Source organism: Botrytis deweyae (assembly GCF_014898535.1).
Source record: "Botrytis deweyae strain B1 chromosome Unknown BDEW_038, whole genome shotgun sequence".
In the NCBI taxonomy this organism is placed as follows: Eukaryota; Fungi; Ascomycota; class Leotiomycetes; order Helotiales; family Sclerotiniaceae; genus Botrytis; species Botrytis deweyae.
In genome coordinates, this window is record NW_024066245.1 from 277,509 (window position 1) to 304,664 (window position 27,156).

Genomic DNA, 27,156 nt, shown 5'->3' on the forward strand with positions numbered 1-27,156 from the left:
CCCTTTGGTAGACTTGTCCAATTCTTATCTTTCCCCAATCTCATGCTGTTCGCAATCTTCGCGCTTACCATTTTCCACTCCAAATTCACTCCATTTTCTTCTCTCAATCTAAGATTCCCCGCTCCTCAAGTCCGCTTTCGGAATCGCTACCTCACATCTGCTAGAGGTTTGACAAGGTGCTCAATCAAGCAACAAAGGCTAACAAGTATTTCTTCGCTCTAGATAATTCTAATTCTCTTCTTCCAACAACGACAAGACAACCACACAACGCATGGACAGTTAATTCTAAACAACCATGCCTTCAACTGATGGAGATGCCGATGCAGTCGAGGGACTTGGCCGTGATCAAAACCTCAACAACATCGAGAAGCAAGAATCTCCCCGTCGTGGTTCTGTTGCTACACCTGTCAAGTCTAGCGTTCTCTCTAACTCCCAAGCTAAAATAAACACCAAAGATCTATTCGCCTCGATCGAGATAGATGACGAGATAGATGACAGCTATGACCCCGTCACGCCATCCAATTCATCAGCTAAAGCTGTTCGTGGTAATGGAAGAAAGTGTGTCGGGCCTCTATCTCCAAGAAAAGCTGCTAGTAATAAGCGCGCACCTAACAATATCACTGATATCAATCCATCTTCAGGTGAGTCGCTCGAAGAATACAATATTTTTGTCATCGATACACATCCTTCGCTAGAATGGAAGCCATTGAATTCTAACCTTTTGTAGAGAATAGAAAGATCAAGGAAAGCCACGCGATCTTGAAAAGCGTACTACGCGGCGAGTCTTCCGAGGAAGATGACAATGGCTGGAAAGACAGGAAAGATGGAGTCAAGTCCCCCAGAAACACTTGGGGCAAAGCTCGTAAGGTAATTGGCTCTGCTGGAAAACCAACCCATCCAAATGGTCGCGTCGAAGGACGCAAGCTTGTACCTTGGCACAGTAAGATTCCATTTTTCACATCAACCTCGAGAACAAGGACTAATCAAAGCTATAGGACCAAGAATGGCGGATAAATTGCTTCAATGGATCAATTATGAATGTCGCCGTCAAGGAATAACCCTTCCGTGGGACGATATCGCTCACAGAATACACCCTGGAAGTTCTGGTGCAGCTACCGTACAGTATATCAATAAGCTGCGTGAAGTTCTTATCCCCGAAGGTCACCTTGTTCCTCCTCCTTTTGCAAAGAAGAACACTGTTGATTCAAATGTTCGTGGATACATTCGCGATATGAATTCTGAAGACCCAAAAGCAACTCGTGAAGTTACTTGGGACGAAGAGATCGAAGACTTGAAGGAGAGTCTAGTTACTCCTGGTATCACCAGAGGATCAGGAACCTATCGTCGCGATAAGGCTCGATGGCAAAACAACAAGGCAACTATTGTTGAGGAAACACCTACCAAGACTTTCTCCACCCGATCTTATCCTGACAAGCGAGCATCAAAAGCAAAGACCGAACAAAAAGAGAAGTCTGTCGCGGTCAAGAAGGAACGATCCGAATCCATCGACCCGGCAGAAATGCCATCAGATGAGGATTACGACCCCGGAAACCGTCTTAAGATCAAGGGTCATCGCAAGCGTAAGGTCAAGGTCAAGACCGAGCGTAAATATGATTTAGATGAGACCAGCGATTCCGAGGGTGAATCATTTGAATACTCTGAAGATGATGACTTCCTTGAAGAGACACCCTGCAAGAAGGTTGCCGGAAATCATGCAATGACACCTTTAGCCAGTTTGCCACTCAAGCTCAAGATTTCACCTGATAAGCTAAAGAAATTCGCTGCAGGCGCTTCCATGAACTTGGCTGAGGAGGAAGTTGCAGTCGATGAGGCCGAGTACACTGGCAGATATGGCGATGTTGATGATGACGCAGAGACGATTGTCGATGCTCATGCTCACGATTTTGATGATGTTTTTGGTCATGGAGGTTTGCATCTCAACAATGATAATGCTGGGCTTCAAAATCAGCTTGTTTACACTCCTTACGGCTACAATGGAGGCATAAACCCTGGATCCGGCACTTACAACCCACAAGGCGCATCGACTGCTCAAGTATATAATCCAGTTTACGGCCAAACTTATAGCAATCAGAATTTCATGAATGCTGAGACGGGACTGTATCAGAATACACATGGTAGCTACCAATACTCCAACCAGCAATTCTTCGGATTTGAGCCCTCTGGCTTAGCGCCTGCCATGAATCATGGCTTGAGCTTGGTCAGCTCGAACGACACCGAGGGATTCGGTAACTTTACTGACTCTGCCGGCCACGCCTATGACGGATCTGGCTACGATTTCGTCGACCCCAGTGAAATTCCTGGACAGGGCTTCGAATCTTTCCATGATGGTTTTGTTCAAGATTACAATTCCAACCAACCTTTCAACCCCGATGACAACAACCTTTGAGTCCGTTGTTTGCCTTCGAAGATGAACAACCTTGGCACAACAGATATTGACGATGCTTCCATGTCAAATCATATCCGCCAAATGGTTCCAGTAACTTTCGAAGCAATTTTGATCTTGCAATTATTTCTCTTCTCATTTTCATTCTTTGTATTAACGATTGATTTTGGACCAGTTGGATCATACTTCTTTCACCGCAAATTTAGCTTCTATTCGCTGTCTGTTGGCGTTTGGATGCTCCCGAGTTGTTATGAAACCCTGGCTGTCAAAAATTCTTTCGCAATATTTCATCTTCGCTCTTTGTAAACCCTGGTTATCATATTTAGGAAGTCTTTGGGCTTGGCGGAGGGCGCAAACGGTTTCATAGACAAAAACATTTGGTCGTTAATTTGCTTTGCTTGTCGAAACTGCTGTATCCGCACGAGCGATCTTTCCTATTTGCTTCCTCACTCGACAGCGATTTCTCTCTTGTTTCCGGGACTTCTCTTGGTGAACAGGAGTTTTCGTAAGTTGTTTGCCGGTCGCATCAAATGGAATTACTCATCGTCATTCGTTCAGCAGTGGAAAAAGCGGGGGACACAAGACCTTGTATCATAGATAGATGCTTCCAATAACAATCTTCTATGACATTCGTTTTGCCTTGTGAAAGTTCGTGTGAGTTCTTGTGCTAACATTATTGAATTGAATCAGGCAGTAGTGTGCCTCTCATGGCGTGGTCCGACTTTGTATGTGATGTAACACCCTGCGACTTAGTATGTCTTCCACTTAGAAGAGATCAACTGCGCTCTGTAGAACAATGCCACGGGTAGGAGAGGCACTGTTCTGCGACGTCAATACGTCAATTATGCTGGGTGAAGTTGCCCCAGGAGGTTGTCGATAAAGTTCCGATGAATGCTGCTGCATGTTTTCATCTTGAATTTGACTGCCGAGAGAGGAGAGTCCGCAAAACCGCCACATGATGAACTTATGCAGTGGTGTAATCCTCTACCCAATATGTATAGATGAGCCGCGATGTGAAACTGTCAAGTGATGTTGGAGGTTCGCTCACTAAGCTGCCACTCAGAAGCTCGGACAACCTTCCTCTTTGATGTTATGATAGATAGCCAAGCTAATTCGCTCCAAGAAGTCGTTCGTGGCATACTGCTACACGCCGTTCTCATTCTTTCGAACAAGAGAAGGAAGGGTTTGCTCAACAACTATATGGTGAGGGCTTATGCAGACGCGTTATCCTTTCCCGAATTATAGATGAGCTATGAATGAGGACTGTCAAGTGATGGTATGGATTCGTCTCCCAGGACTATGACTCAACGCTCGTACAGCCTTCAGTCTTAGTATTCCTGTAGGTGATCAAGATTCAATTTTCTTGTCCCAGAGCTGTGACTCAACGCTTGTGCAACGTTCCGTCTTAAGGTTCCTGCAGCTAGTCAATGTTGGTTCTTCGTAGCCGGAAATAGAAGAATGAATTCCAACAGTCGTACGAGACTTGTGGCTCAGATTATTGTGGTGAGCAGTCTCCACTTGAGTTGAACAGTGAGTGAGCTTGGAAAATTCTGGCCATGCCATAAGTTTTCCGAACACGGTGGCATCCTCAATCAAGAAGATACAGGTGGTTGTTCTCCCTTTACTCGATCAAGGTAGTAGTACTCGTCGCTGTGTGAGGTAGTTCGAAGTCGAAAAAAGTTGAAGGAAAATCAAGGTCTGTGGGAATTTCGAGGCTGAAAGACTGTTTCTCTGTGATGAATCAGTATTCTTCAGCATGAGTTGTCGGTAAAGATGCAGTGTTAAGAGTTTACTGACCATTTAGAAGGAATGTATGTTATGTTTGTTGGTTTGTCAGTTCCAGGACACAATTTTTGCTTGGAAAGGTTGTATCTTCATATTTGTTCCTGGTGGAGATTTAAAAGAGTTGTTCGAGTTGCAGGCAGCAATCAACAAAAAGAAGAAAAAATGGCAAGCTATTAGGTAGAAAATTATGGAGGTGAATCACATGCCTACCTAGATAAGGTTGTTAAATGAATAGGCGAGGTCCGTGCTGCTCTGACTTCTCCTTCACCTTCTCGAATTACTTGGACTGTGAGTGTCCATAGGGGTCAATGTTGGATGGTGGGGATTTCGAATGACAAACTGTTCTATTTCTTTTTTGTAGCTACCCTGCTTTGGGATACTAAGGATCATATCAATTTTAATAAGAATACCAAGTAATTAGCTGTGATTTCAGATATAGAAGATAGAAGACTTTTCTGGTGGTAAACAGTAAGGCTATGGATTATCCAAAAAAAATAAACGAACTTCAGGTCTTTGTGGCATTTAGCTAGAGATTGAGACAGGTCATGATGATCAAAGCTGATTATAAAATGTATTCACCTATAAACTCAGCCTACAAAGACATGCTACATATCAGACGACAAGTACCTGAGGATTCCTCCTTCTCACCATCTTTCAGAGGAATCTAGCACTTCAGGGACGTTTCAACCTCACTTCATTTTCTAAGTATCGATATTTTTATAGGCTTGAGGCGGTACCATTTGTGACGACTGTTCATTGATGCGTGTTGGATATTAGGTGGCCCTGGTTATGAGAAAGAATGCAAGCAAAGTTTCAAATGAGTGGTTGAGAAGCAAGCAGGCTTCCATGTGAGTGGTTGAGACTTACACAGTCACTTGACATGATATGCTTTTCTAGAAAAAGTGAGAAGTGCTGCTTCATACAGGTAGATAATATCGATAATATACGATAGAATCAATCCTTGCCTAGGTTGATTGGAGGGCTGATGTGAATCAAGGAAGCCACTGCGGGGTTGGCCCGTTTCTACCCCCTCGCTTGGGACGATAACCTAGGAAATCGATGCACAAACATGCTGTGAATCCATCTTCTTTTGCTCAATGAAGAGAACCTTTTACTTTGACCACTCTAAATTTGAATCGCCTAACGTTGAAGAGTAGAGATTGGAAAGTATCGGCTCTGTGTCCCTGTACAGGTCGCAATCAAACAATAACATTACTTCTCTCCCTTGCCCATAACTCCTTGTCCATAACTCTTGATATCTAAATAAGAGTGATACGAATACATGCGGGCTAAGAACTTCTATTGATTACTTCCATTGTGCTATGATGGAGATCAAGATGTGTGTACGTTTCTTCTTACGCACTGATGAAGCAAACTAGCAACACACATGAGTACGAGCAGCAAAAGCCTTGATTGACTTTAATGAATTTCTCAAGGATTGAGTTACTCATAATATTTGAATATGAGGTTCATCTAGGTACATCATGATTCAAGTGACTGCTGAACCCTCACGCCAGAGCGGTACGTCAGGACAGGTAACACTCGCTACTGTTTTCGTACACCGAATCGCTACTTCTTTTCAATACTTTCTCCTGAGTTCAAAGTCAAAATGCAAATAAAAGACTCAGGTTCGATATATGGTCATCAAAGTCGCGATAGTTCGAATCTTTCGAAGACACAAGGGGGGCATATGACCGAAGAGGGGCTCAGAGACATTCATGTGCGTCCAAGAAACTCAGAGATCTTGACATCAGTATCGGCACAAATCAAAGCATCATAAACACCAATAAGAGTATGCATTTTACATACCTATGCACACTCATAGGTTTCATTGTCCTTGTTTGCATGAAATCTGAGAGGTAACAGGCACTATACATCATCTATACATGCCTACACGTTGGTACTAATCATCCTTCTCCAAAGTAGATCCTCCCTCATAACTTGGGTAAAATGATATACAAACATATAAATAATCGTTTACATCAGCAGTCATCCGATGAATGAAGGTTGAGGGTTGAGGTGGCCACTGCATTAACGGTAAAGTGAAGTGTGGTACGAGTGAAGTTTGAAGTGAGGTTTGAATATGAAAGTCAAATTCATTAGTCATCAAGTAAAATATGTCTGGTGGTCCGGCAGCTCGGCCCCTCCATTCGGGAACTTCCGTTCACCCAGCTCAAATGTTTCTCGCAGATTCGATGGAGAAAGGTTCTGCCGAACATGGGGCCCAGAAAAATTATCTCCAAGATCTCAAAGTCTCCATTCTTTCTATTTACTTTGAACAACAAAAAGGCCTCTTCTCTGTAAACTTTGAGAGCTTTTAAATATCCAATTTTTAATTTGTCATATTTCATAAGCGTCTTTCATTCAATTGATTCAAGATGCAACGCGCTTTGAGTTCTAGAGCAAGAGCTTCGATTCTTAACGGATCGACAGCTTCAAAGCTTCGTCCTTTACAACAATTGAGATTCGCTCACAAGGTATGTTTGGGTTAACTTCAGTTCATGTCGCCCTGAGATATGACATACATATCGGGTGATTGTAAACTAATCAAGTTTTTGATTTAGGAGCTCAAATTCGGTGTTGAGGGCAGAGCAGCTCTTCTTGCTGGTGTTGAGACTTTGGCGAAAGCTGTTGCCACAACCTTAGGTCCCAAAGGCCGAAATGTTCTTATTGAGTCAGCATATGGCTCCCCAAAGATCACTAAAGGTTTGCGAACTCCTCGGTTACCTAGTTGTAAAATTCTAATCGTTGGTGAATAGATGGTGTAACTGTTGCCAGAGCTATTTCCCTCAAGGACAAGTTCGAGAACCTCGGTGCTAGACTCATCCAAGATGTTGCCTCGAAAACCAACGAGACCGCTGGTGATGGAACCACAACTGCTACTGTCCTTGCTAAATCTATCTTCTCCGAGACCGTAAAGAACGTCGCCGCAGGATGCAACCCAATGGACTTGCGCAGAGGAACCCAAGCCGCCGTGGAGGCCGTTGTTGAGTTTTTGCAAAAGAACAAGCGTGATATCACAACCAGCGAGGAAATCGCACAAGTTGCGACTATCAGTGCAAACGGTGATACCCACATCGGAAAGTTGATTGCCAACGCTATGGAGAAGGTTGGAAAGGAAGGTGTCATCACAGTCAAGGAGGGAAAGACCATGGAGGATGAACTCGACATTACCGAGGGAATGAGATTTGACCGCGGTTATGTCTCCCCATACTTCATCACCGATACCAAGTCGCAAAAGGTCGAATTCGAGAAGCCATTGATCCTCCTTTCTGAGAAGAAGATCTCAAACGTCCAAGATATTATCCCAGCACTTGAGGCATCTACTCAACTTCGCCGTCCTTTGGTCATCATTGCTGAAGATATCGATGGAGAAGCTCTCGCTGTATGCATTCTCAACAAGCTCCGTGGTCAACTCCAAGTTGCCGCTGTCAAGGCCCCCGGTTTCGGTGATAACCGAAAGTCTATCCTCGGCGATCTCGGTATCCTGACCAATGCTACCGTCTTCACTGACGAGCTTGATCTCAAGCTCGAGAAGGCTACCGCAGACATGCTCGGTACTACTGGATCTATCACCATCACCAAGGAGGATACTATCATCTTGAACGGTGAGGGTAGCAAGGATGCCATTGCTCAGCGATGCGAGCAAATCCGAGGTGTCATGAACGACCCTACCACCTCCGATTATGAGAAGGAGAAGCTTCAAGAACGTCTTGCTAAGCTTTCCGGTGGTGTAGCTGTCATCAAGGTCGGTGGCGCATCCGAGGTCGAGGTTGGTGAGAAAAAGGATCGATTCGTTGATGCTCTCAACGCTACTCGTGCTGCTGTTGAGGAAGGTATCCTTCCAGGTGGTGGAACTGCTCTCCTCAAGGCTGCTGGCCAAGCTCTTGGAGGTCTTAAGCCTGCCAACTTCGACCAACAACTTGGTATCAACATTATCAAGAGCGCTATCACTAAGCCAGCGCGCACCATCGTTGAGAACGCTGGTACTGAAGGATCAGTTGTCGTTGGTAAGCTCATGGATGAGTTTGGATCCGACTTCAACAAGGGATTCAACAGCGCAACTGGAGAGTACGTTGACATGATTGCTGCTGGTATTGTCGATCCATTCAAGGTTGTCCGTACTGGTTTGGTTGATGCCAGCGGTGTTGCCTCATTATTAGGTACTACTGAAGTTGCTATTGTCGAGGCACCAGAAGAGAAGGGACCACCAGCTGGCGGTATGGGAGGCATGGGAGGAATGGGCGGTATGGGAGGTTAGTACATTCTCTCACTCGCTGTGATGAACATTACGCTAACAATATGACAGGAATGATGTAAAAAGTTATTGGTCAATAAAATAAAATACCCGTCTGAGCCTCATTTGTCTGTGCGATTTGATTACCAGACAATTTGGTACCGGACAAAACATTGTATAACACCCCACTCACCCTTTTTCGTTCCTCGTCTTGCATGGCATCACGGAGCGATATGATGTGTTTAAGAGATTATGACCATGTAAATTAATGAAACTAAAATAAAATATGAAAAATTTCAAATCCATTTCAGTGGCTACACAGTGTGGCTGACTCGATTATACAAGACCGGTGATGTGTTCGTTTGCGTGTCAATCTTCTTGGAATATATCTGCCTTGTGATCAGACCAGGAAAGATAGTAAGATGGCGTCAACTAGGTGGGTAGCCTTCATAATGATGCACACCGTTTGATGACATCCACAGAGGTATCTACCAACAGCTTCTTGGAAATCCATGGATAGCATAGATTATTCTTCTGCCTACTTCCTATGCATATCTACATGATAAGCGAATTCAGTTTGCCCATCTACCTAGGTACCTAGTTATTTAAGTTCACCATAGATGATAAATGTAACTACCTATCTAAATACAATCAGGAGCATACAGCTTCAAATGTATTTCTTTGACTTCTACCCAGGCAGCCATTGAAATTCTTATATTACTACCTGGTACTCAAAGAATCACAACTCCAGATCTTCAATTTTGACTTTTACACATCTAGCTAGTAAGAGCTCCCTATATGCATATCTTTGTTGCCCCAAAGATTACCGATAAAAGGTTCAAAGAGTGTACAACTGTAGGGGAAGCTTCTCCACCCACAGACATCTACTCCGTACCTCATCGTTGACGATTTATCATAACCAGAAACATATCATTCATTCGCATTTTTGACTTGATTCCTGTCTGCATTACCCAGCAGAGGCCATCTTCATTTTTTATATCTTGAAAGGGGTAAAATTCTCTCAAAGTTGCCAGCTTTCATCCATCCAGATTGAGTGTGAAAGCACGACAAGGTATTTTTAGCGTCCCACTCAGGTGATCGCACACCGGCAAGTAACCCCACCAAGTTCTTGACCTTCATCCCCGTTCGCAAAATCCAAAACTCTCCCAAAGATAAACATCTCCCAAGCTTTTCTCTCGCTCCTCCTACTACCTCGCAATTACCACAACATACAGCGGACTTTGGAAAGCAGGTCTCTGAACAATCTTTAACGTACGTTTTTCATTCGACAGCTTGGTCTGGTCTCAAAGTCATTCGATTTGTTTATCTGTCTACTTGTTAAGTATTAGGCATTTGCTGACTTTCTGTTGATTTGACAGTTTCTACCAACACAAATCGTCGCATAGACTTTCTTGACATCATGGTATGTAGCTTCTATTCTACCAACTGCCACACCACCGTTTGCTAATGATTTCGCTTTGATAGTCTAACTCAGGGTCAGTTCACCCCACTACTCAACCGACTACCATCAGTGACTTGCGGTGACAACCGAGCTTGATGCGAATCTGTTCCTACCAACAATTTGAGCAGGGCCGTAGAGCATTAGTTGACAAGTCTACAGTATCACCGTCGACGATGAATGCATCGAGAAGTTCAACGAGATGAAGCTTCAAAAGAAGATCAAGTGGATCGTTTACAAGATCAACGATGAAGGCACAAAGGTTGTTGTCGACACTTCCAGCGAGTCGGCAGACTGGGAACCATTCCGTGAGGTCCTCGTAAATGCAAAGGCACTCAACAAGAACGTATGTTTAAAAGATTATTATTACGGACCAAGCGCTGATAAACATTATAGAAAACCCAGGGTAAAGGTCCCAGATACGCTGTCTACGACTTCAACTACGATTTGGCCAACGGAGAGGGACAAAGGTGATTTTACTTCCATTTGGCTGTGTGGATTGGAGGCTAATATGCTACTAGAACCAAGCTTACTTTCATTTCGTGGTCCCCTGATGATGCTACTACCTTCGTAAGTCCCATCTTCTAGTATCACCTTCTAGTACTAATTAATTTTTAGCCAAAAATGATGTACGCCTCCACCAAGGAATCTTTCAAGCGTGCCTTATCCGGACTTTCGGGCGATGAACTTCAAGCAAATGACGAAGCCGACCTCGAGGAGAATGAAATGTTGAAGACAGTCAGCAAGGGTACAGCCGCTCTCAAGGCATAGATACAAGCCTTATGGTTTTGGGAACGAACGTGACAGGAAGGAACGCTGTTTCATTGGGTGCTTATTGCCTGCGATGATATGCATGGGTGTGAATTTATTCTTCTGAAGACGGATTGATCATTTCAGCGTGATGATATATGAAGACATTAAAAGCGACTTTTGCGGAAGTACTTGTTTCTGAATTGGCAAACTTGCCTGTGTCTTTTCAATTGTACATTGACAAACTCCTTGCTTTGTTCTCCCGTGAATTATGTACCTCAAACCGCGCTACTTTCCCAGGCTTTCTTGAATACTTCATACAATTTGTTTCCCTGTTCTTCGTCCCTCAATCGCTGCACCAAAAAGCCCTTCAAATCTCCCCAGAACTCTTCACCAGCAAGAGTTTCCAGTCCACTAGGCCCTTGTGCGACTGGTGCCTCTACTTCATTTCCGGGCGTCTCAGCTTTTCTCACGGAAGCAGCTCCACCCATTACCATGATACTAAATTCGACTTTGGTTTCTTCTTCGCCAATAACATCTTTCAAAACTTTCGCATCTCCGACCGGTTTCTTGTTGTAAAGTACCCTTAATTTCTCCACGGGAATCCCTTCTTTCTCGGATAACGACTCTTTTAAATTAAGAATGGAAGTGTTTGGCGACAGTGCAGAAAGTGTTACGTCGAGAGGTGGGTTTCGCGATGACTTCAAAGATACCGAGATGCTACGTTCTTGTCCAGGAGTCAACTTTTGACGTTTCGCGGGGGGTTTTTTCATCTTTGGAAGAATAGCCTATCATCCTGGTTAGTATGGGGAGCAATAACTCGAAGTAAAGGGGGGAGAGAAGGTAGGGAGACGTGAGTGACGCAAAACGAGGTACACAAAGTAAGAGCGCAAGGGAGACGTACTGCCCCTCTTGAGGGATAATTTCTTGGATCTTCAACATGATCGGCAGTGATTTTGGGAGACCGCGACTCGAGAGTCTGAATGAAGGACTTGGCAAATGTGAGTTCAGTCATGATGAAGAATACTTAAAGAAGTTGGGTAAAAACGTGTATAATACTTCGAAGTTCACCAGTTCAACTGCGGGCAAAACAAGCTACAGACAATCAAATTCACAATTACCACTCCATCATGTGTGTGACCTGACCATAGCACAAGATAAAAGTCTTGGCATCGGAATAGCGGCGACCGAGCTTGATAAGTCAAGTGCGCTAAACCTTATCTGCGAGAAAATTATATTCGTCTAGAAAAAAAGTTCCCTCAAATCGCATTTGCTGCATTTGCGAATCTTGACATTCAACTTTTAAATTTCTAGTACGAACATCCAAATAAATCATTCAAAATGGGTGTCGGAAGACGTATGAAGAAGCAGGGCATGCCCGAACCGCTCGATGAAGCACATTTCACCAATTTAAAAAGAAAAGCTGGAATGTCAGTAGCAGAATCCAGAGCAGAATCGATGCAATATGCTCCCGATCCTAATAAGAAACGTCGAACTTCGGAGAAAAAGTCCAATGGAGCTGCCAATGGCAAGAAGAACTCGGCGGCACAGAACGCATCAAAAGGAAAATTTACAAACTCGTTACCGGTTCAGAAACCTTCTGCGAAAAAGTCGAAGAAGGCTGCACCATTGCCCATGTCAGATGAAGAGATGGAGGATGTCGACTCCGATGCGGCGGATCTCATGAATGACGAATTTGACGAATTGGATGTTTCAGATGATGATGGTCCTGGTCTTCCAGATGATTTCCTTGGCTCGGACAGTGGAAGTGATGTCTATGATTCGGATGATGATCACCCAAAAGCAATGTTCTCTGAGGATGAGGACGAGTCTGATGCCGAGGAAAAACTCACTGCTGCCAATATCGCTGGACTTTCAAGGAAATTGGATGAGCAAAAAGCTGAGGAGGCCGCAGAGGCTCAGGCTGAATTGGAGGAAGCTGCTATGCAAACAAACATTGCAGGAGATAGACCTCATATATTCGACAGCGACGACGAAGACGGAGAGGCGCCCAAGACTAATGCATTATTGGCACCCGATCTACAGCTTCTACGATCTCGAATCAACGACACTATCAGAGTCTTGGATGACTTCTCGAATCTCTCTGAAGAGGGTAGATCCAGAGCCGAATACACAGCTCAATTGATCAAGGATATTTGCGCATACTATGGTTACTCGGAATTCTTAGCCGAAAAGCTCTTCAACTTATTCCCGCCTAAGGAGGCTTTTGCATTCTTCGAGGCCAACGAAACCCCCAGACCTGTCGTTATCCGAACAAACACCTTGCGAACACATCGAAGAGACCTTGCACAGGCATTGATCAACCGTGGAGTAGTCTTGGAGCCAGTAGGAAAATGGTCCAAAGTTGGTCTGCAAATTTTCGAGAGCGCTGTACCCTTGGGTGCCACTCCAGAGTACCTTGCCGGACATTACATTCTACAAGCCGCTTCTTCTTTTCTTCCCGTGATGGCTCTCGCGCCACAAGAAAATGAGCGTGTCCTCGATATGGCCTCTGCTCCTGGTGGAAAAACAACACACATTGCCGCCTTGATGAAGAACACAGGTTGCATCTTCGCCAACGATAGCAACAAATCTCGTGCTAAAGGTTTGATCGGTAACATCCATCGTCTAGGAGCCAAAAATGTGATCGTCTGCAATTACGACGCCAGAGAGTTCCCCAGAGTTATTGGAGGTTTCGATCGTGTCTTACTTGATGCACCATGTTCCGGTACTGGAGTTATCGCCAAGGATGCTAGTGTGAAGACGAACAAAACAGAACGAGATTTCCTTATGCTTCCTCATTTACAAAAGCAGCTACTTCTCTCAGCTATCGACTCGGTTGACCATGCAAGCAAGACCGGAGGTTATATCGTTTATTCGACATGTAGTGTCACCGTTGAGGAGAACGAGCAAGTCGTTCAATACGTGCTCAACAAGAGACCAAATGTTAAGCTCGTGGAGACTGGCCTAACTTTTGGTAAGGAGGGATTCACTTCATACATGGGCAAAAGCTTTGACAAGAACATGAAGATGACAAGAAGATATTACCCCCATGCTTATAACGTTGATGGTTTCTTCGTCTCTAAATTCAAGAAGACAGGTCCATCTCCCAAGACCAAGCCTGGCGAGAAGGATGCTGCGAGGGAATTGGATGAGTTGGATATTGACAAGACACCTATTAGAGAAACTGAGGAGGAGGATGCATTTGGAGGATGGGATGATGGTGAAGATGAAGAGTATATGGTGAAGGCGAGAAAGAACACCTTGAAACGAAAGGGTATCGATCCCAAAGCAGACAAGGCAAAGTCAGACACCAAAGTAGAGAAGACCAAGGAGGACGAGACAGCCAAGGCTGGTACGCCCAAGAAGGAAACTAAGGAGAAGGTCAAGAAAGAAGAGGCCAAGAAGGAAGAGGCCAAGAAAGATGAGACTTTGAAGACGGATACCACGAAGAAGGAGAGCAAGGAGAAGAAGAAGAAGGGAAGCAAATCCAAGTAGTGTAGTAATTTTACAGGGTTCGTGATAGGTGTATGAGTTCTTTCTCGGAAATGATACTTGTTGCATATACTGGCGTTTTGGGTTTGGAAGGAAAAGAATCAATAGCCTTCTTCTGTTGTCAGACAAAATAGAAATTATTAAAGCGCACTCCATTTAGAGATATCCTCACCAAATTTCACATTTTTCGAAAGGGAACCTTGACTGATGTGAGCGCACTTTCAATCTTTCGAATCTCTAATCATTCAGCTCATTCACGACCCAAAAACCCGATAAAAAGTTAACAACAAAAGCTAGATTATTAATAATTTAAAGCAAACTACATCATTTCCATTTGTAAATCGAAATTGACCTCTTCTAGATTCATTCTTTCAAAGCAATATGAAATCACATCACTCTTTCATCTTAAAGCCGTTGTGAGCCTGTTATGGACTAATGATGTCTCTGATTATTTATTGCAATCGCCCTCCAGCTCTTTCCGTATCACATGCAATATCGTGATATGACACCTCAATTCCATTGACCATTCTCTAGGTGGCTCGTCTCACTATACGGGCGCGAAGGTCTTGCTTCATTGACACAATGTTCCTCTTCCCTCTAGACAACCATGTCAAGGCTCTTCTCTATCTTCCGCCAAAATCACAGTGCCGTGATACCAAGACATAAGATTCTTCTTGCTCGTTGATCGGTTTCAATAGCTTTGCAGCTACATCAAGAACAAGAAGACAAGATTGCAATCCGCCTACGGCTTACCCTCCCTCGGCTGCAGAACTTTAACCAGAAAGACACGGGCTACCTTCTACGAGCATGTTTTCGTAACGAAATCCCATTTGACTAGCTCAGTACGCTATCGGAAGCAAAAGCAATTCATCATCGACTCTGTACTCTATCTCGTGGTCAATCTGAATGCATTTCTACAAACGAAAAGGGGCCTGAGAGTAGTTGTCATCGATAACTCGGCTAATATCCATGCACTCTCTTGGTGGAGCACTGTGTGCAATGGAGATGCGTAAATGAGGGTTTAGGGCTGGTGCATGCATTCCATGTTTCTTTGCTTCTCATTCTTCTCCTTCACTCATGTCACTATTGATCTAGTTTTGTGAGCTATCACATTCCTGTTGGGTCACTTGGAAAGGTTGAATATGGAGATTTGCTTTTGACTGTCCAAATGAGCGTCAATAGAAAGTTGGAGAGCCTAAACTTGTCGTCGTGAGATTGCAATCCAGCAGTTGACTTGAAGATGTACCGCCAGCTAGAACAGGATCGTCACGAAGTCATTTTCTAAATAAGGGACAAGGATTCAGGATAAAGGCATCTCATACTATCGAGGATAGATTTAGAAATCGAAATTCTTCTTCTTTAGACCGCAGTCTGAACCATTGAAAATCCTGCACTGATGCTCAAGTAGCCACAGACGTAATGAACCCTTAAATGACTTATTCTGATGTGTGTTGCGCAAGTTACGTTAGAGTCTGTCTTACTTTAGTGAATCCCTTTGCCTCTCTCTCTCTCTCTCTCTCTCTCTCTCTCTCTCTCTCTCTCTCTCTCTCTCTCTCTCTCTCTCACTCACTCACTCACTCACTCACTCACACACACACACATCATCTGTTCATTGTTTTAGAGCCTAGCGATAAAATCATTTTACGGAAAGTTCATGCATGGCGAAGAAGTAATGTTTCTATATCAGGCTAAATCACATGGCTACATGGTAGGTTATTCGTTAGCTCATATAGTGATGTATGAGAGTGTGGATGTATGAGAGTGTGAGTGATTGTATAACATAAATCGGGGCCATGTAGAGCCTACAAAGAAAGGAGAGATCGCAGGGGTTTCCCCTTTGTGTCTGCATTCCAATCCTCATTTCCACCCCCAGGCACAAAAGCTCTAAAACAACGCGAGCTGAACCACAATGTCATTATAGTCCGCGGTATACTAGAGGAAGTAGATTGCTCCTTTCTTCCTTTAGAACCCACTTCTTATTGGCAAAGCACTCCAATATCACTATGTGATACTAATACAGCATACGGGGCTACATCTTGCAAGCACATGAACCTTGCGACATCTGGAAAGGTTCGCCAAAAGCTTTGGTACTATGATTATCTCGTAGGTTCTAAACCGTTTGGAAAGTCAACGCTAGCCTATTATTGTTTGTGTAGCCTTGTCATGTGAAGAATATGGTATCATATTAGCAAGAAGATTCAAAATGTACGAACGCTCAAACTCTACAAGTAACTTCAAAACTCCCTTTCATGAATCAATATTTAACTTTTTCCGGCTTAAAAGGAATTTTAAGTGACTCAAAGACACGATTCCATCGATACTCGATGATATGATTCGAACTCCGTCCTTCACCCGGGTTCCTCCTCCACTCAGGATACCATTCATCCGTAAATTCATATTTGAATTCCTTCAACTTCACTTCCGCTTCTTCCAACGGAGTTTCATTGACCCCCAATGACGCGGTGCTGCAGGCAATAGGAATCGGGTTCCTTCCTCGCCTGGCCCACGCTAACGCGCCTCCTTCCCGGAAAGCCTTGGAATTTGGAGGAAGACTTTCGCTCTCTGGAATCATTCTCACTGGAACACCAAAGCTTCTATTTGATTTTCCAGAACCAATGACGTAGAATCGTCTATATGTATCGAGATTCGCGTAAGCCCACCCTGCAAACCAAGCGATCAACTTTTTCTCGTCATTTTGATCGATGAATGGGGGCGCAAAGAGAAATGGACTCCGCGAATTTTCTTCGGATGGGTCACGATCGAAAGGAGATAGATTGGCAGGAATATCCTCGCGTAGCATGTCACAAAGAAGCCAATACAGATCAAGTCTCGCCGTACACTGTTCGTGACTTAATCCCCTTTCGCTTAATTTAGAAAGCATCGACGGGTCGCCTGCAAGGCTACTCATCAGTTCTTTTTGCTCCTCAGCCTTCGAAATCGCAAGTTCCATAAGAAAGCTCGGAAGTTCGTGGCAGCACACTACTCTGACTGAGCCACTTATTGAGCTTTTGATCTTCTTTTGGTACCATTGCAAAAAGCTAAGTGTCATGACTGGTTCTGCAACCAAAAAGCTTGGTGTGAGGAGTATGGTATACCCTAAAGGTAAGAGGCGTTTTGTTATAATTTGACCCAGTTCAGATTGTTTTTGCATTTGGGAGAATGGCACTTTAGATGTGGTATCTTGGATACACCAAAATGTGTAGTTCATCCCGTCTAGCATGCCATGAGTGAGATCTGTATCAGAGATAAGACTGAGCGCAGACGAGTGTATCAGCACAGCTCCAGCTTTGACATGCTTTTTGAAATGGTTCCAGCACCCTGGCTTCTGATAGCTGTATATCTTGCCGTCGTCTTTTGAACAGCTCTTGAGCCAAGATGCTATCAATTCCGCAAGAGGCTGTTTAGATGCAGGAAATATTAAACAAAAGTTGAAGATGATAGGTTTCTTGAGTTTCTGGTCCTTAAGCTTCAGGTCTCTGATCAGTTTTTCGTAATCAAGATTATGGAAGCTTTTCATCATCATGTCAGTGTGGGAAAGAGCTGTCAATGAAATTTTATCGATTGTGGCAGATTCCATGGAACTTGAAATAGGGCTTTGAGAACCAAATACCAAGTATTTCAGTATAGCGTCAGTTGGTGAATCAGGTGTTGCGTCTAAATACTTCCATTCTTCAGCCACGGTAGGATAGAGTAGAATAATGTAATTGCTCGAAATGCACGCCAAACCAGACGTCTGAAGACAGAGATGCTCAGCCATATTTTTAACCGTGTCGCGTTCAGCTTGGTCAGTAGGATCGGTGCTGATACTCGCTTGCCAATAAGTAGAATGTTGAATATGGCTGTATCTCGATTTGAAGTCATAAATGGTACATATATGATTGAAATCTAAAATCTCTGCACTCGCAAACGCTCTTGCCCAGTCCGAAGTATTTAGTGGAAGGCTTGTGAATTCGAGCTTGATAGGTTGCGTCTGTGGGCCAAACGTGACTGTCTTGATTTTGACACTTGTGACTTTTACTGTTTCAGTGACTGAATGATCATCGAAATGTTGTTCAGGCTCTACGATATTTGACTCAAGGGGTGGAAGGTCAGGCATTGTATCCATCTCGAAATCCATTTTATCGTCGTCGCCGAATATAGGAATAGTTCTTGACTGATATAGTGAAGGCGGTACACTTTTCTCCCCTGGAATTTCGGAATCAGTGACTTTAGGGTGAAGTTGGCTCGTGTGGGATACAGAGTGACTATCCTGAGTCGGGTCGTGCGCGAAAGAACAATCTGCACCATTGCGACAACGACCCTGAATCCAGTACCGACAAGGAACAGAACCAGGTCTTGGTGCTACTCGGAGATCGTTATCGGTCGAATGTGCCATTTTGCAGTCAACTCCTTTTGTGCAACTGTTATCATGGAACCAGTAATAGCAGACCCACTGCGGACCGTCGACACTGTCTGGGAGCTGTGCTTTGGTTGGCATGGTTTTGGTAGATGGATCTGGCGCTACCCATCCGGAAGGCGGCTTTCTGACTGGGATATCGGGATTTGATTCGTGCAGATACCTACATGAATCGCCCCATCTACAGTCTCCATTCAGATTGTAGAAGAAGCAAATTTGCTGCGACGAAAACCATCCATCTGGGGGCGGGGCAATAGGCAGGAGGGGATCGTTTTGGTGGAGATACTTGCAGCTACTTTCACCGCATCCACTGGGTTGAGTAAAGAAGAAACAGATTGTTCGCTTCTCGTACGGAATTTTCTGTACCTCTTCCCATGACATTTCAGATGGGTGCAGTGCAGGCAGTCGCTGGGAGACTTGTTGCTTCTCGAGAGGCGACTCAACTAGTTCCATGGGCACCTCATTCTGAGGAGCAGACGGGGTTCTATGAAGAATGTCTGGTCGTGGTAGAGATGAGGATGAAACTTTTGAAGGATTTATCAAGCCACCAGGAATAGCAGTAATATCTGGTGATTTGTCGGCTAAAGTTCTCCCAGCCAGTTCCACTTTTCTGAGGATATGCTTATTCTTGAAATGACGCTGGTCTTTTGATGGATCTGCCGCTGCTTCAATTAAACTCGCTTTTTGTTTCCTGGGCGCTTTTCCGCCAAAAAAAACATTTTGTGACTGTAAAGAAGAACCTCCTCTTGTGGCACCTCCCCCTCCTCGAATCTTTGAGACTCCTCTAGATAACGAAGAGCCCTTCAACACTGAGCTGTTTTTAGACAATGAAGAGCTTTCGGCGGTTGCTATCGGTGAATAATCGCTAGCGTTTACTTTGGAAGCAACATTCTTCTGCAGTTCCTTCTGCGCTGGTGGTTGTGTAGAAGATGAGGCACCCGAGGTCGATTTTTGTCGCGAATCTACGAACAGCGGTTCGTCAGACGATGAGTCGGAGTCGATTTGTTGACGTTCCTGAATCTTTGATAGAGTTAGTCAAAGAGATCTAATATCTCGAATGAGTTAGATGACAAAGAATCATTTGTTGTCCGAATTCAAACCAGGCTTTCAGGAAGAATGACAATGTATACCATACCCTCGATATACTATCTCTCCGGAAACTCAGTGACTGTATCTGCTAACCAGTCATGAACGCGGAACCCTGTGGGAAGAGACTTGATATGTGAGGGTGGTACCAATACCACACAACATGCAGATGGGTTCTTGATTCAAACGAATGTCTGGGCTTACTTTAGATTTTCTAGCAGCTTGAACTTGCTGTTGTCTTTCGGAGTTTCTTGCATCCCTGAGTGTAGGTGTGTTAACTGGTGGATGTGGAATTGTCGTTTGCGTCTCGTCGATACTATCTGCGTCAGATTCATGAGGCGATACGACTATTCCCTGACGCTTTCTCTTCTCGCGTCGCAAACGAGCACGTCGCGCTTTGCCAGCCTCAGCCACCTTCTTTAGATGTTCCAGTTTTTTGACATCATATGGTGCATCTAAGCCCTGGAGCTCACGAGTTCGTCGTGTTTTCCAGGCGTCAAGAATGCTTTGACCCAATATATTCTTCCTCGGCTCCCACTACTAGAATGTAAGTACTAGGGCTCTCCCTTGAATAGGTTTTAATATTAAGAAAGAGTGCTTACCGATGATTCTTCCTCTGGGAATCCTGTCCATCTTATCAGATACAGCCTTTGACCATCTTCTGTTTTTTGGGCCAAAATGCGCTCAACAATGAATTCATGATCTGAGCCATATTGCTCTTCATCGGTTGACTCTATGGAAATTTTGGAAATCTCCTCTTCTTCAAGCGAGGTGAAGCTCCCTTTTGATGATTGGTTGGAAGTCATTTGGCACCATGAATCTCAAATGCACCAAGAACACCAAATTGAAGGTCGAGCGATGTAGTAGAGAGAGGTAGAGGTAGAATGTATTCAATGTTGCCGACTCAATCCAATTCAATTTGGTGATGTCAAACGGAAGAGGATGTGATAGGATAGGATAGGTACCTAGCGAGAAGGCAAAGTGGTTTGTTTGGTTTTGGATGGGAAAAGTATTTGGGTGTGAGATGAATAAACCTTGTTGACGAAAGGGAATGAGTTACACGAGAGGGTGAAGAGTTGTACTGCCGCACATAAAGAAAGTGAAATGTCTAATAAATTACTTGATTTCCTTTTTGGGGAAGTTATTTGCTCACGGAAAAGTTGAATTGAGTCCCTTCAACATGCATGTAATCAAACGACCGCAAACAGAGGCAGAATGCGTTGTCACGTGATCACTCGCATCTTGATTACCAAGTACTGCACTGCATTATCTCAATATTCAGACCCTCTTCGTCGATAGAACGTATTTCATTGAATTCTGAATAATATCTTGATCTTTTTTATAGTGGTGGTATTGTGGCTTACTAATGATCGAATTTTTTTTTTCGGCCAATCAGGGATCGGGGGGAATATTTATCTCCTCGAGAGTCTGAGAGTATTTGGTCGTGTTTTTGATATATAACTCAATTCGTTTAATAAAAGTACTTTAACGATATATATCACCCTTTCAACCATCATTTATTGAAAAACTAATTAATACATTCGAAAGAGCTCAATTGATATTATTATATAAATTAGCTTTAGATTAATTGGAGTTGTAATAGTGGTGTAATTCAATTGAAAAGATTTTTTTTGAAACCAGATAAGTTATTTTTAATAACTTTATTCTATCAATACTAATAATAAGAATAATATCATTCGAATCACCTTATTAAACTGAGTATACTACTAGCTCTCTCAATAGCTCTAATAGTATTGAAACTATATCGTTAATAAAGATTTAATTACTCTTTAAATTTTGAAGCTATATATCTTAAGTTTAAGACATATAGCTTTAGATTTTTAGAATTAAGAGTACTCAATCTCTTTAAATTTAATAACCCTAACCCTTTAAAAGGGATTGAGATATATAATAAAAATCAGATTGATTAGAAGATCTTTAGAATATATATATTATTATTAGGAATGGTTGTAGTAGTAGATTTCGAAGAGGGTGGGTACTTAATTTAATGAAAATGTTAGAATTCAAAAACATTATTTTTAAATTTCAACACTGTACTTGTATATGATAGAATAAAACTATAATAGTAATAAATATATCAAAATAATGAGAAAATTCATCTCTATCAATTGAATCTGTACTGAAGTGATATAATGGTTGAATAATTTATAATATTTAATGGAAAAATGGAAAAATACTGAATTGTTGGGATTTATACTAAGGCCGGAACCAAATAGTTTCAGACCCTACGGTGATAAAGCTTCGAAAGGCCCTGCCTCGAAATCAAGGCCAAAAAGCCTATTTAATTATGTAATCACCGTGTGGTCTGAGGATGAGATAAGCACTGCAAGAGACGAGAATGAGGTGAGGAACAGGGACAAGAGAATGGGAGAGGTGTGAGAGAGGTGTGAGAGAGGTGAGAGAAGAGGCAAAATTGATTAGTGAGCCTGGTATGTAGTGACCTCGGAATCTGAAGTGGGAGGAGGGGAAGTCAAGTGAAGTGAAAAATAGTAATAAAGCTTTCTCCAAGAGCAGAGGAATGAATGTCTGTCTACCTGACACCTAAATTGAGTGAAGCTTCCAAAAGTGTCATCTCACGTGCAGGCAACCGCTCTGACATTGAATTTCGAAACCACCTGTCGGAATTCTCAAACAAGCAAATAGGAACGAGAACAAAGGATTATTAGTTATATTGAATATCCATACAGTATTCATCGAGTCTTGCATCTCCGGAGTTGTATATTTGTAGACTTTCTTTGAATCACTTTGTAATTATCAGGGAATTACTCAGGAGTCAATTCATACAAAGCCAGGTAGTGTAGGACGGAGTGTAGGACGGAGTATACGTATCACGAGAGAACGAGAGACGCATTCTCAAGATTCGACTCCTTTACAATCTTTCGTCAAGTAATACGTACGGACTTGGGTACCTGGTAAGTAATACCCAGCCAGTACCATAGAAAAGGAGAGATAAGACAAGGCAAAACCAGCTTCACTTCAACAAGCCGTCACCATTCCACCAGGGGACCAGAAGTGTGAATACTAGAGATTCATCCAGTTAGATATCTCACACCTAGTACCTCCTACTCCTAGCATACCGTACTCATTGAGGTCAGTCCAGCCTTTCGAGTATTAATCATACTCATGAATCAATTGATTTCGCTCAGAGTCAGTCACTTCATTGAATTTTGACTTCCATGGTCTAATAGCATCCAAATAAAAGTTTCAGGACTGGTGAACCATACCTAGGTATGAGTAGAAATATAATCGAAAGATAATCAAACTTCCATACAACATTGGAATACAAAGTCGGAATACAAAGTTGGAGCCACCCAACTTGTAAAATCATCAAAGTTCAAATCATCAAAGTTCAAAGTTCAAAGTTCAAAGTCCCCCCCCCCCAACTCACCCAAAAAAAACCCAAAACATCTTTACGACCCCCCCGACCCCGGTTTCTCGCATATCCACACCCATCATCCATCTATCCATCGCAACAACGAAATCCGTTAACCTTTCCCCCCTTCAATAATAAATCCTATTCTACTTCAACATCAATCATGGCGAATGACGAATACGACGTAAGTACTTCTCTCCATCACTTTCTATTCATATCACCAACTCTACAGAATATGCTAACATCTCTTGTGATAGTTCCTGTTCAAGGGTAAATAAATACCACATCCCTCTCCCCTCAACCTTCTCCGTTGCCTTGTGATTGTTCTTCCCCGTCGTCGCTCTCTCTAATCTCTTCTCTCATAGTTGTCCTTATCGGAGACTCTGGTGTCGGTAAATCCAATCTTTTGAGTCGATTTACTCGAAATGAATTCAACCTAGACTCAAAATCAACCATCGGTGTAGAGTTCGCAACTCGATCAATTCAAGTGGATGCAAAGACAATCAAGGCGCAGATCTGGGATACCGCTGGTCAGGAAAGATATCGCGCCATCACATCCGCCTATTATAGAGGTGCCGTTGGTGCTCTTCTGGTTTACGACATTAGCAAACACCAAACCTACGAAAATGTTACAAGATGGTTAAAGGAGTTGAGGGATCATGCTGACTCCAACATTGTCATCATGTTGGTCGGAAACAAGAGCGATTTAAGGCATCTGAGAGCTGTGCCTACGGAGGAGGCCAAACAGTTTGCCAGTAGGGAATTCCTCATTTCCACGACCAAGACGTGATGCTGATCTTTGTCATTGCAGGCGAAAACAACCTTTCCTTTATTGAGACCTCAGCTCTCGATGCTAGCAACGTTGAGCTTGCCTTCCAAAACATTCTTACTGGTATGACTCCTCTCTACATATCTATGTGTTCGCACATCCTAACAATGTCTGCCTACTCTAGAAATTTATCGAATTGTATCCCAGAAAGCCCTCGATAACGGTGATTCTGCACAGGCCACTATTGCAAGTGGTACAAATATTACACTTACGCCTCCTCCTTCAGACGAGGCAGCAAAGGGAGGCGGAAAATGTTGTTAAATAGTCAGGCGTTCTTACTCTGCGCAACTACACGGACATATTGGTTGATGGTTGATACAAAGGTGTGGCGTCTTTAAGTGTCATTGCGGGAGCATGGGGGGTTACGAAGTCAGGGCTAAGCAAAACGCTCAGCACTCGATGAGCGCGGGCTCAAGGATATCTTCCCTTTTTTTTCCAATTATGTTGTCCGGTGGTTCTTCCTCTCTGGGATTTCACGTCTGCAACGATCGCTATGCTTGTCTAATGCAATGGTTTTTGTCTTAATATCTCTGTTCTAAAGACTCTTTCCTCAAAACTTTCTTCTTCCACTGTCTCCGCTGACTTGATCTTCGCCCATTTCCCTGATCTCATCACTAGGTTTGACCCAAGCGGAACTAGTATCAATCATCTTGCATGTGCCGAACTTATTCACACACCATTCGATGACACCGTCTAGTTCCTCCTTACTTTGTTTCTCGAGAGATGCCTTCTCCTTCTCGCTTCCCTTTCCATTCGTCTCCTTGAACTTTTGGACAGCATCCAGAAACTTCTGGCCGTTATCTAAGGACTCCCTGTTGCCATCATTGCCATGCTCCTCCTTCCACGCTTTCCAAGTCTGACCACCCTTTCCCCAAAGCTTTGAATATATTTCTGACTCCTTGACATCACTGTACCATGCTCTTGAATTGTCATAGTCGCCTTCGATTCGATGCAGGATTCCATGTAGATACATGCCCTCGTAGGCTGGCGCCGACTGCATATGGCGAGCTAAGAAGTGCGCTGATGGCAAGTCAAGGTTTAAAAGGTGAAGAGCAGTCTCTAGAGTTGGATGAAGCTGAAGAGAGGCGATTTCTGAGGTAAGCATTGGATCGTGGGGTGAGGCAGGTGGAAGTAGTGGGGCTGGAATCTTGAGAAGGCGATTGTGGATGGATTTGAAAGTCGCCATGATGTTGTGGTATTGTGAAAGTATTGTGTAGTTGATTTGGATGAAGAATAGAGGGTAAAATGAAGCAAATACTTGGCAAGTACTGTGTAGTTAGAGTGGAGATATGGTCAATACCTTATAAGTTATACTACCAAACAAGTATGAAAATTGGCAAGTTAGATTCACGATTTACCACTTGCTAATTGAGAGCGTAATGGAAGACGTCATTACTTGGGGGAAGGGCGTTCAAAGGAAGCTTGAAAGACACAAATTGACTTGATCATGTAAGATCTTACATCTATCCAGTTCACCGTGGACGATATACAGTATGCATCGAGAATCATGAATTCCGTAGGTAGAATTAGAATCTCAACTGATCATGAGAGTTGCTGGTATTTTCAAGACCCCAACCCCAGTTGGAAGTTCCAGATCTTGTGTTCTTAATAAAGATTCACGTTACATGCAGGAACATGATGCCATGAGGAAGATCTTAATCTATCCCACACCTATCGTAGTGAACCAAACACTCCGATACGATACCAAACAAAGTTCCTCGGTACCGGATCTCCACGTCTCCATATCTCTCTCCATGTTATTACAGCTAGCCACGACTCACGAGACTGAGGATTGATCAATTGATAATTCATACCTGCTGGGTCGATGGGACCAATGATCGATGGCATCTTATCCGAATCGCCGAGATATACTAGCAAGGATGTACGCTGAGTATCGCGCTAAGATTAAAGGTCGCGCTTACGCTATCAAGAAATTCTTATGAAAGTTTGGAGATCTCAAGAACTTTTTTGCGCCCGATAGCATTAAACATATATTTTTAATATACACAACACAATACAACATTTACAATGGCTTCCGTTTACAAGTCATTATCCAAGACCACTGGTCACAAAGAAGATGGTCCTGCAAATGGGGTTAAGAAAAATAAGCAAAGAGTTTTAATCTTGTCTTCAAGAGGAATTACTTACAGGTAAATAATTTTATACCATTGCAGAGAATCTCGAAGACAATGCTAATTTTTCACATGTAGACATCGACATCTCCTCAATGACCTTGCGTCCCTTCTTCCTCACGGCAAAAAAGATGCGAAACTCGATACCAAGTCGAAGCTTTATCAATTGAACGAGTTGGCCGAATTATATAATTGTAATAATGTATTTTTCTTCGAGGCAAGGAAAGGAAAGGATCTTTACCTGTGGATGAGCAAGGCACCCAACGGACCTACTGTGAAAATGCATATGCAGAATTGTATGTTCATTTTGATATCCTCCTCTTCTGGAAAAGTCTACCTTTCTAACACTTCTTAGTACACACCATGGAAGAACTTCATTTCACCGGAAACTGCCTCAAAGGCTCCCGACCCATCCTTTCTTTCGATGCCTCTTTTGATAAGGAACCTCATCTCCGCGTTCTGAAAGAACTATTCCTCCATATCTTCGGTGTACCAAAGGGTGCAAGAAAATCGAAACCTTTCATTGATCATGTTATGGGATTCACATTGGCAGATGGCAAAATCTGGATTCGAAACTATCAAATCAGCGAGACGGAACCATCGAAAGTGAAGGGCGCTGAAGAAGAAACTTCCACGAAATCTAAATCGAAGAGCTCGGGAGCCAGCGAGACGGAATGCAACTTGGTGGAGATTGGACCAAGATTCGTGTTGACACCTATTGTCATTCAAGAGGGAAGTTTTGGTGGACCAATCATCTACGAAAACAAGGAGTTCGTGTCGCCCAACCAAGTCAGAAGCGAGATCAGAAAGAAGAAGGCAGGAAGATATAATGCAAGGGCTGAACAGGGTATTGAGAGACTGGCAAAGAAGGGAGAATTGGGACTCAGAACGAGTGGAGGAAGACAGGCGCCAAAGGATGCCCTGGATAATGCCGAGTTGTTTGCTTAGACTGAGAAGATTCCCTAATGGCGTTTGGTGCATGGAAAATATGTATAAGGGAGAAATTAAGAGAAAAGTCTACTTCTTGCGAAACTTGGAACGGCTAACTGCTCATTTGCGGTGTGTGTAAAGAACCAATACTAAATCCTCATAGTGTGACACAAACTATACACGCATGTACTAACCCTTCAAATTCTGTCAAGAAAACATTCAGTGAAAGAAATGTCGTATGCATGGTTGCGCCCTTGTA

At 43.3% G+C, this 27,156-nt stretch overlaps 9 protein-coding genes across 9 annotated transcripts; 6 read left to right on the forward strand and 3 right to left on the reverse strand.

Annotated features, from left to right (window-relative positions):
• Positions 1–295: 295 nt before the first annotated feature.
• Positions 296–2,407, forward strand: EAE98_010637 (uncharacterized protein; the record flags this gene model as incomplete). Its single annotated transcript, XM_038958258.1, has 3 exons — positions 296–641; positions 728–940; positions 996–2,407. 3 exons carry the CDS (start codon positions 296–298, stop codon positions 2,405–2,407), a joined length of 1,971 nt encoding a protein of 656 aa, XP_038805442.1.
• A 4,160-nt stretch (positions 2,408–6,567) lies between these two features.
• Positions 6,568–8,509, forward strand: EAE98_010638 (uncharacterized protein; the record flags this gene model as incomplete). The annotated part of the gene is made up of 4 exons (XM_038958259.1): positions 6,568–6,666; positions 6,754–6,895; positions 6,949–8,445; positions 8,499–8,509. 4 exons carry the CDS (start codon positions 6,568–6,570, stop codon positions 8,507–8,509), a joined length of 1,749 nt encoding a protein of 582 aa, XP_038805443.1.
• Positions 8,510–9,846: 1,337 nt separating this feature from the next.
• Positions 9,847–10,656, forward strand: EAE98_010639 (uncharacterized protein; the record flags this gene model as incomplete). The annotated part of the gene is made up of 6 exons (XM_038958260.1): positions 9,847–9,849; positions 9,912–9,922; positions 10,048–10,231; positions 10,282–10,355; positions 10,407–10,455; positions 10,504–10,656. 6 exons carry the CDS (start codon positions 9,847–9,849, stop codon positions 10,654–10,656), a joined length of 474 nt encoding a protein of 157 aa, XP_038805444.1.
• A 257-nt stretch (positions 10,657–10,913) lies between these two features.
• EAE98_010640 (uncharacterized protein) lies at positions 10,914–11,650 on the reverse strand (the record flags this gene model as incomplete). The annotated part of the gene is made up of 2 exons (XM_038958261.1): positions 10,914–11,423; positions 11,540–11,650. The coding sequence occupies 2 exons, from the start codon at positions 11,648–11,650 to the stop codon at positions 10,914–10,916; spliced, it is 621 nt and encodes a 206-aa protein (XP_038805445.1).
• A 326-nt stretch (positions 11,651–11,976) lies between these two features.
• On the forward strand, positions 11,977–14,133 carry EAE98_010641 (uncharacterized protein; the record flags this gene model as incomplete). Its single annotated transcript, XM_038958262.1, has 1 exon — positions 11,977–14,133. One exon carries the CDS (start codon positions 11,977–11,979, stop codon positions 14,131–14,133), a length of 2,157 nt encoding a protein of 718 aa, XP_038805446.1.
• A 2,042-nt stretch (positions 14,134–16,175) lies between these two features.
• On the reverse strand, positions 16,176–20,748 carry EAE98_010642 (uncharacterized protein). Its single transcript, XM_038958263.1, has 3 exons — positions 20,215–20,748; positions 19,817–20,149; positions 16,176–19,546 (listed from the first exon to the last, which is right to left on the reverse strand). The coding sequence occupies exons 1-3, from the start codon at positions 20,416–20,418 to the stop codon at positions 16,385–16,387; spliced, it is 3,699 nt and encodes a 1,232-aa protein (XP_038805447.1). The 5' UTR covers positions 20,419–20,748; the 3' UTR covers positions 16,176–16,384.
• Positions 20,749–23,169: 2,421 nt separating this feature from the next.
• Positions 23,170–24,096, forward strand: EAE98_010643 (uncharacterized protein; the record flags this gene model as incomplete). The annotated part of the gene is made up of 5 exons (XM_038958264.1): positions 23,170–23,190; positions 23,264–23,276; positions 23,372–23,761; positions 23,818–23,898; positions 23,960–24,096. 5 exons carry the CDS (start codon positions 23,170–23,172, stop codon positions 24,094–24,096), a joined length of 642 nt encoding a protein of 213 aa, XP_038805448.1.
• A 289-nt stretch (positions 24,097–24,385) lies between these two features.
• EAE98_010644 (uncharacterized protein) lies at positions 24,386–25,021 on the reverse strand (the record flags this gene model as incomplete). Its single annotated transcript, XM_038958265.1, has 1 exon — positions 24,386–25,021. One exon carries the CDS (start codon positions 25,019–25,021, stop codon positions 24,386–24,388), a length of 636 nt encoding a protein of 211 aa, XP_038805449.1.
• A 354-nt stretch (positions 25,022–25,375) lies between these two features.
• Positions 25,376–27,081, forward strand: EAE98_010645 (uncharacterized protein). The gene is made up of 3 exons (XM_038958266.1): positions 25,376–25,985; positions 26,046–26,263; positions 26,323–27,081. Exons 1-3 carry the CDS (start codon positions 25,864–25,866, stop codon positions 26,913–26,915), a joined length of 933 nt encoding a protein of 310 aa, XP_038805450.1. The 5' UTR covers positions 25,376–25,863; the 3' UTR covers positions 26,916–27,081.
• The last annotated feature ends 75 nt before the right edge of the window (positions 27,082–27,156 follow it).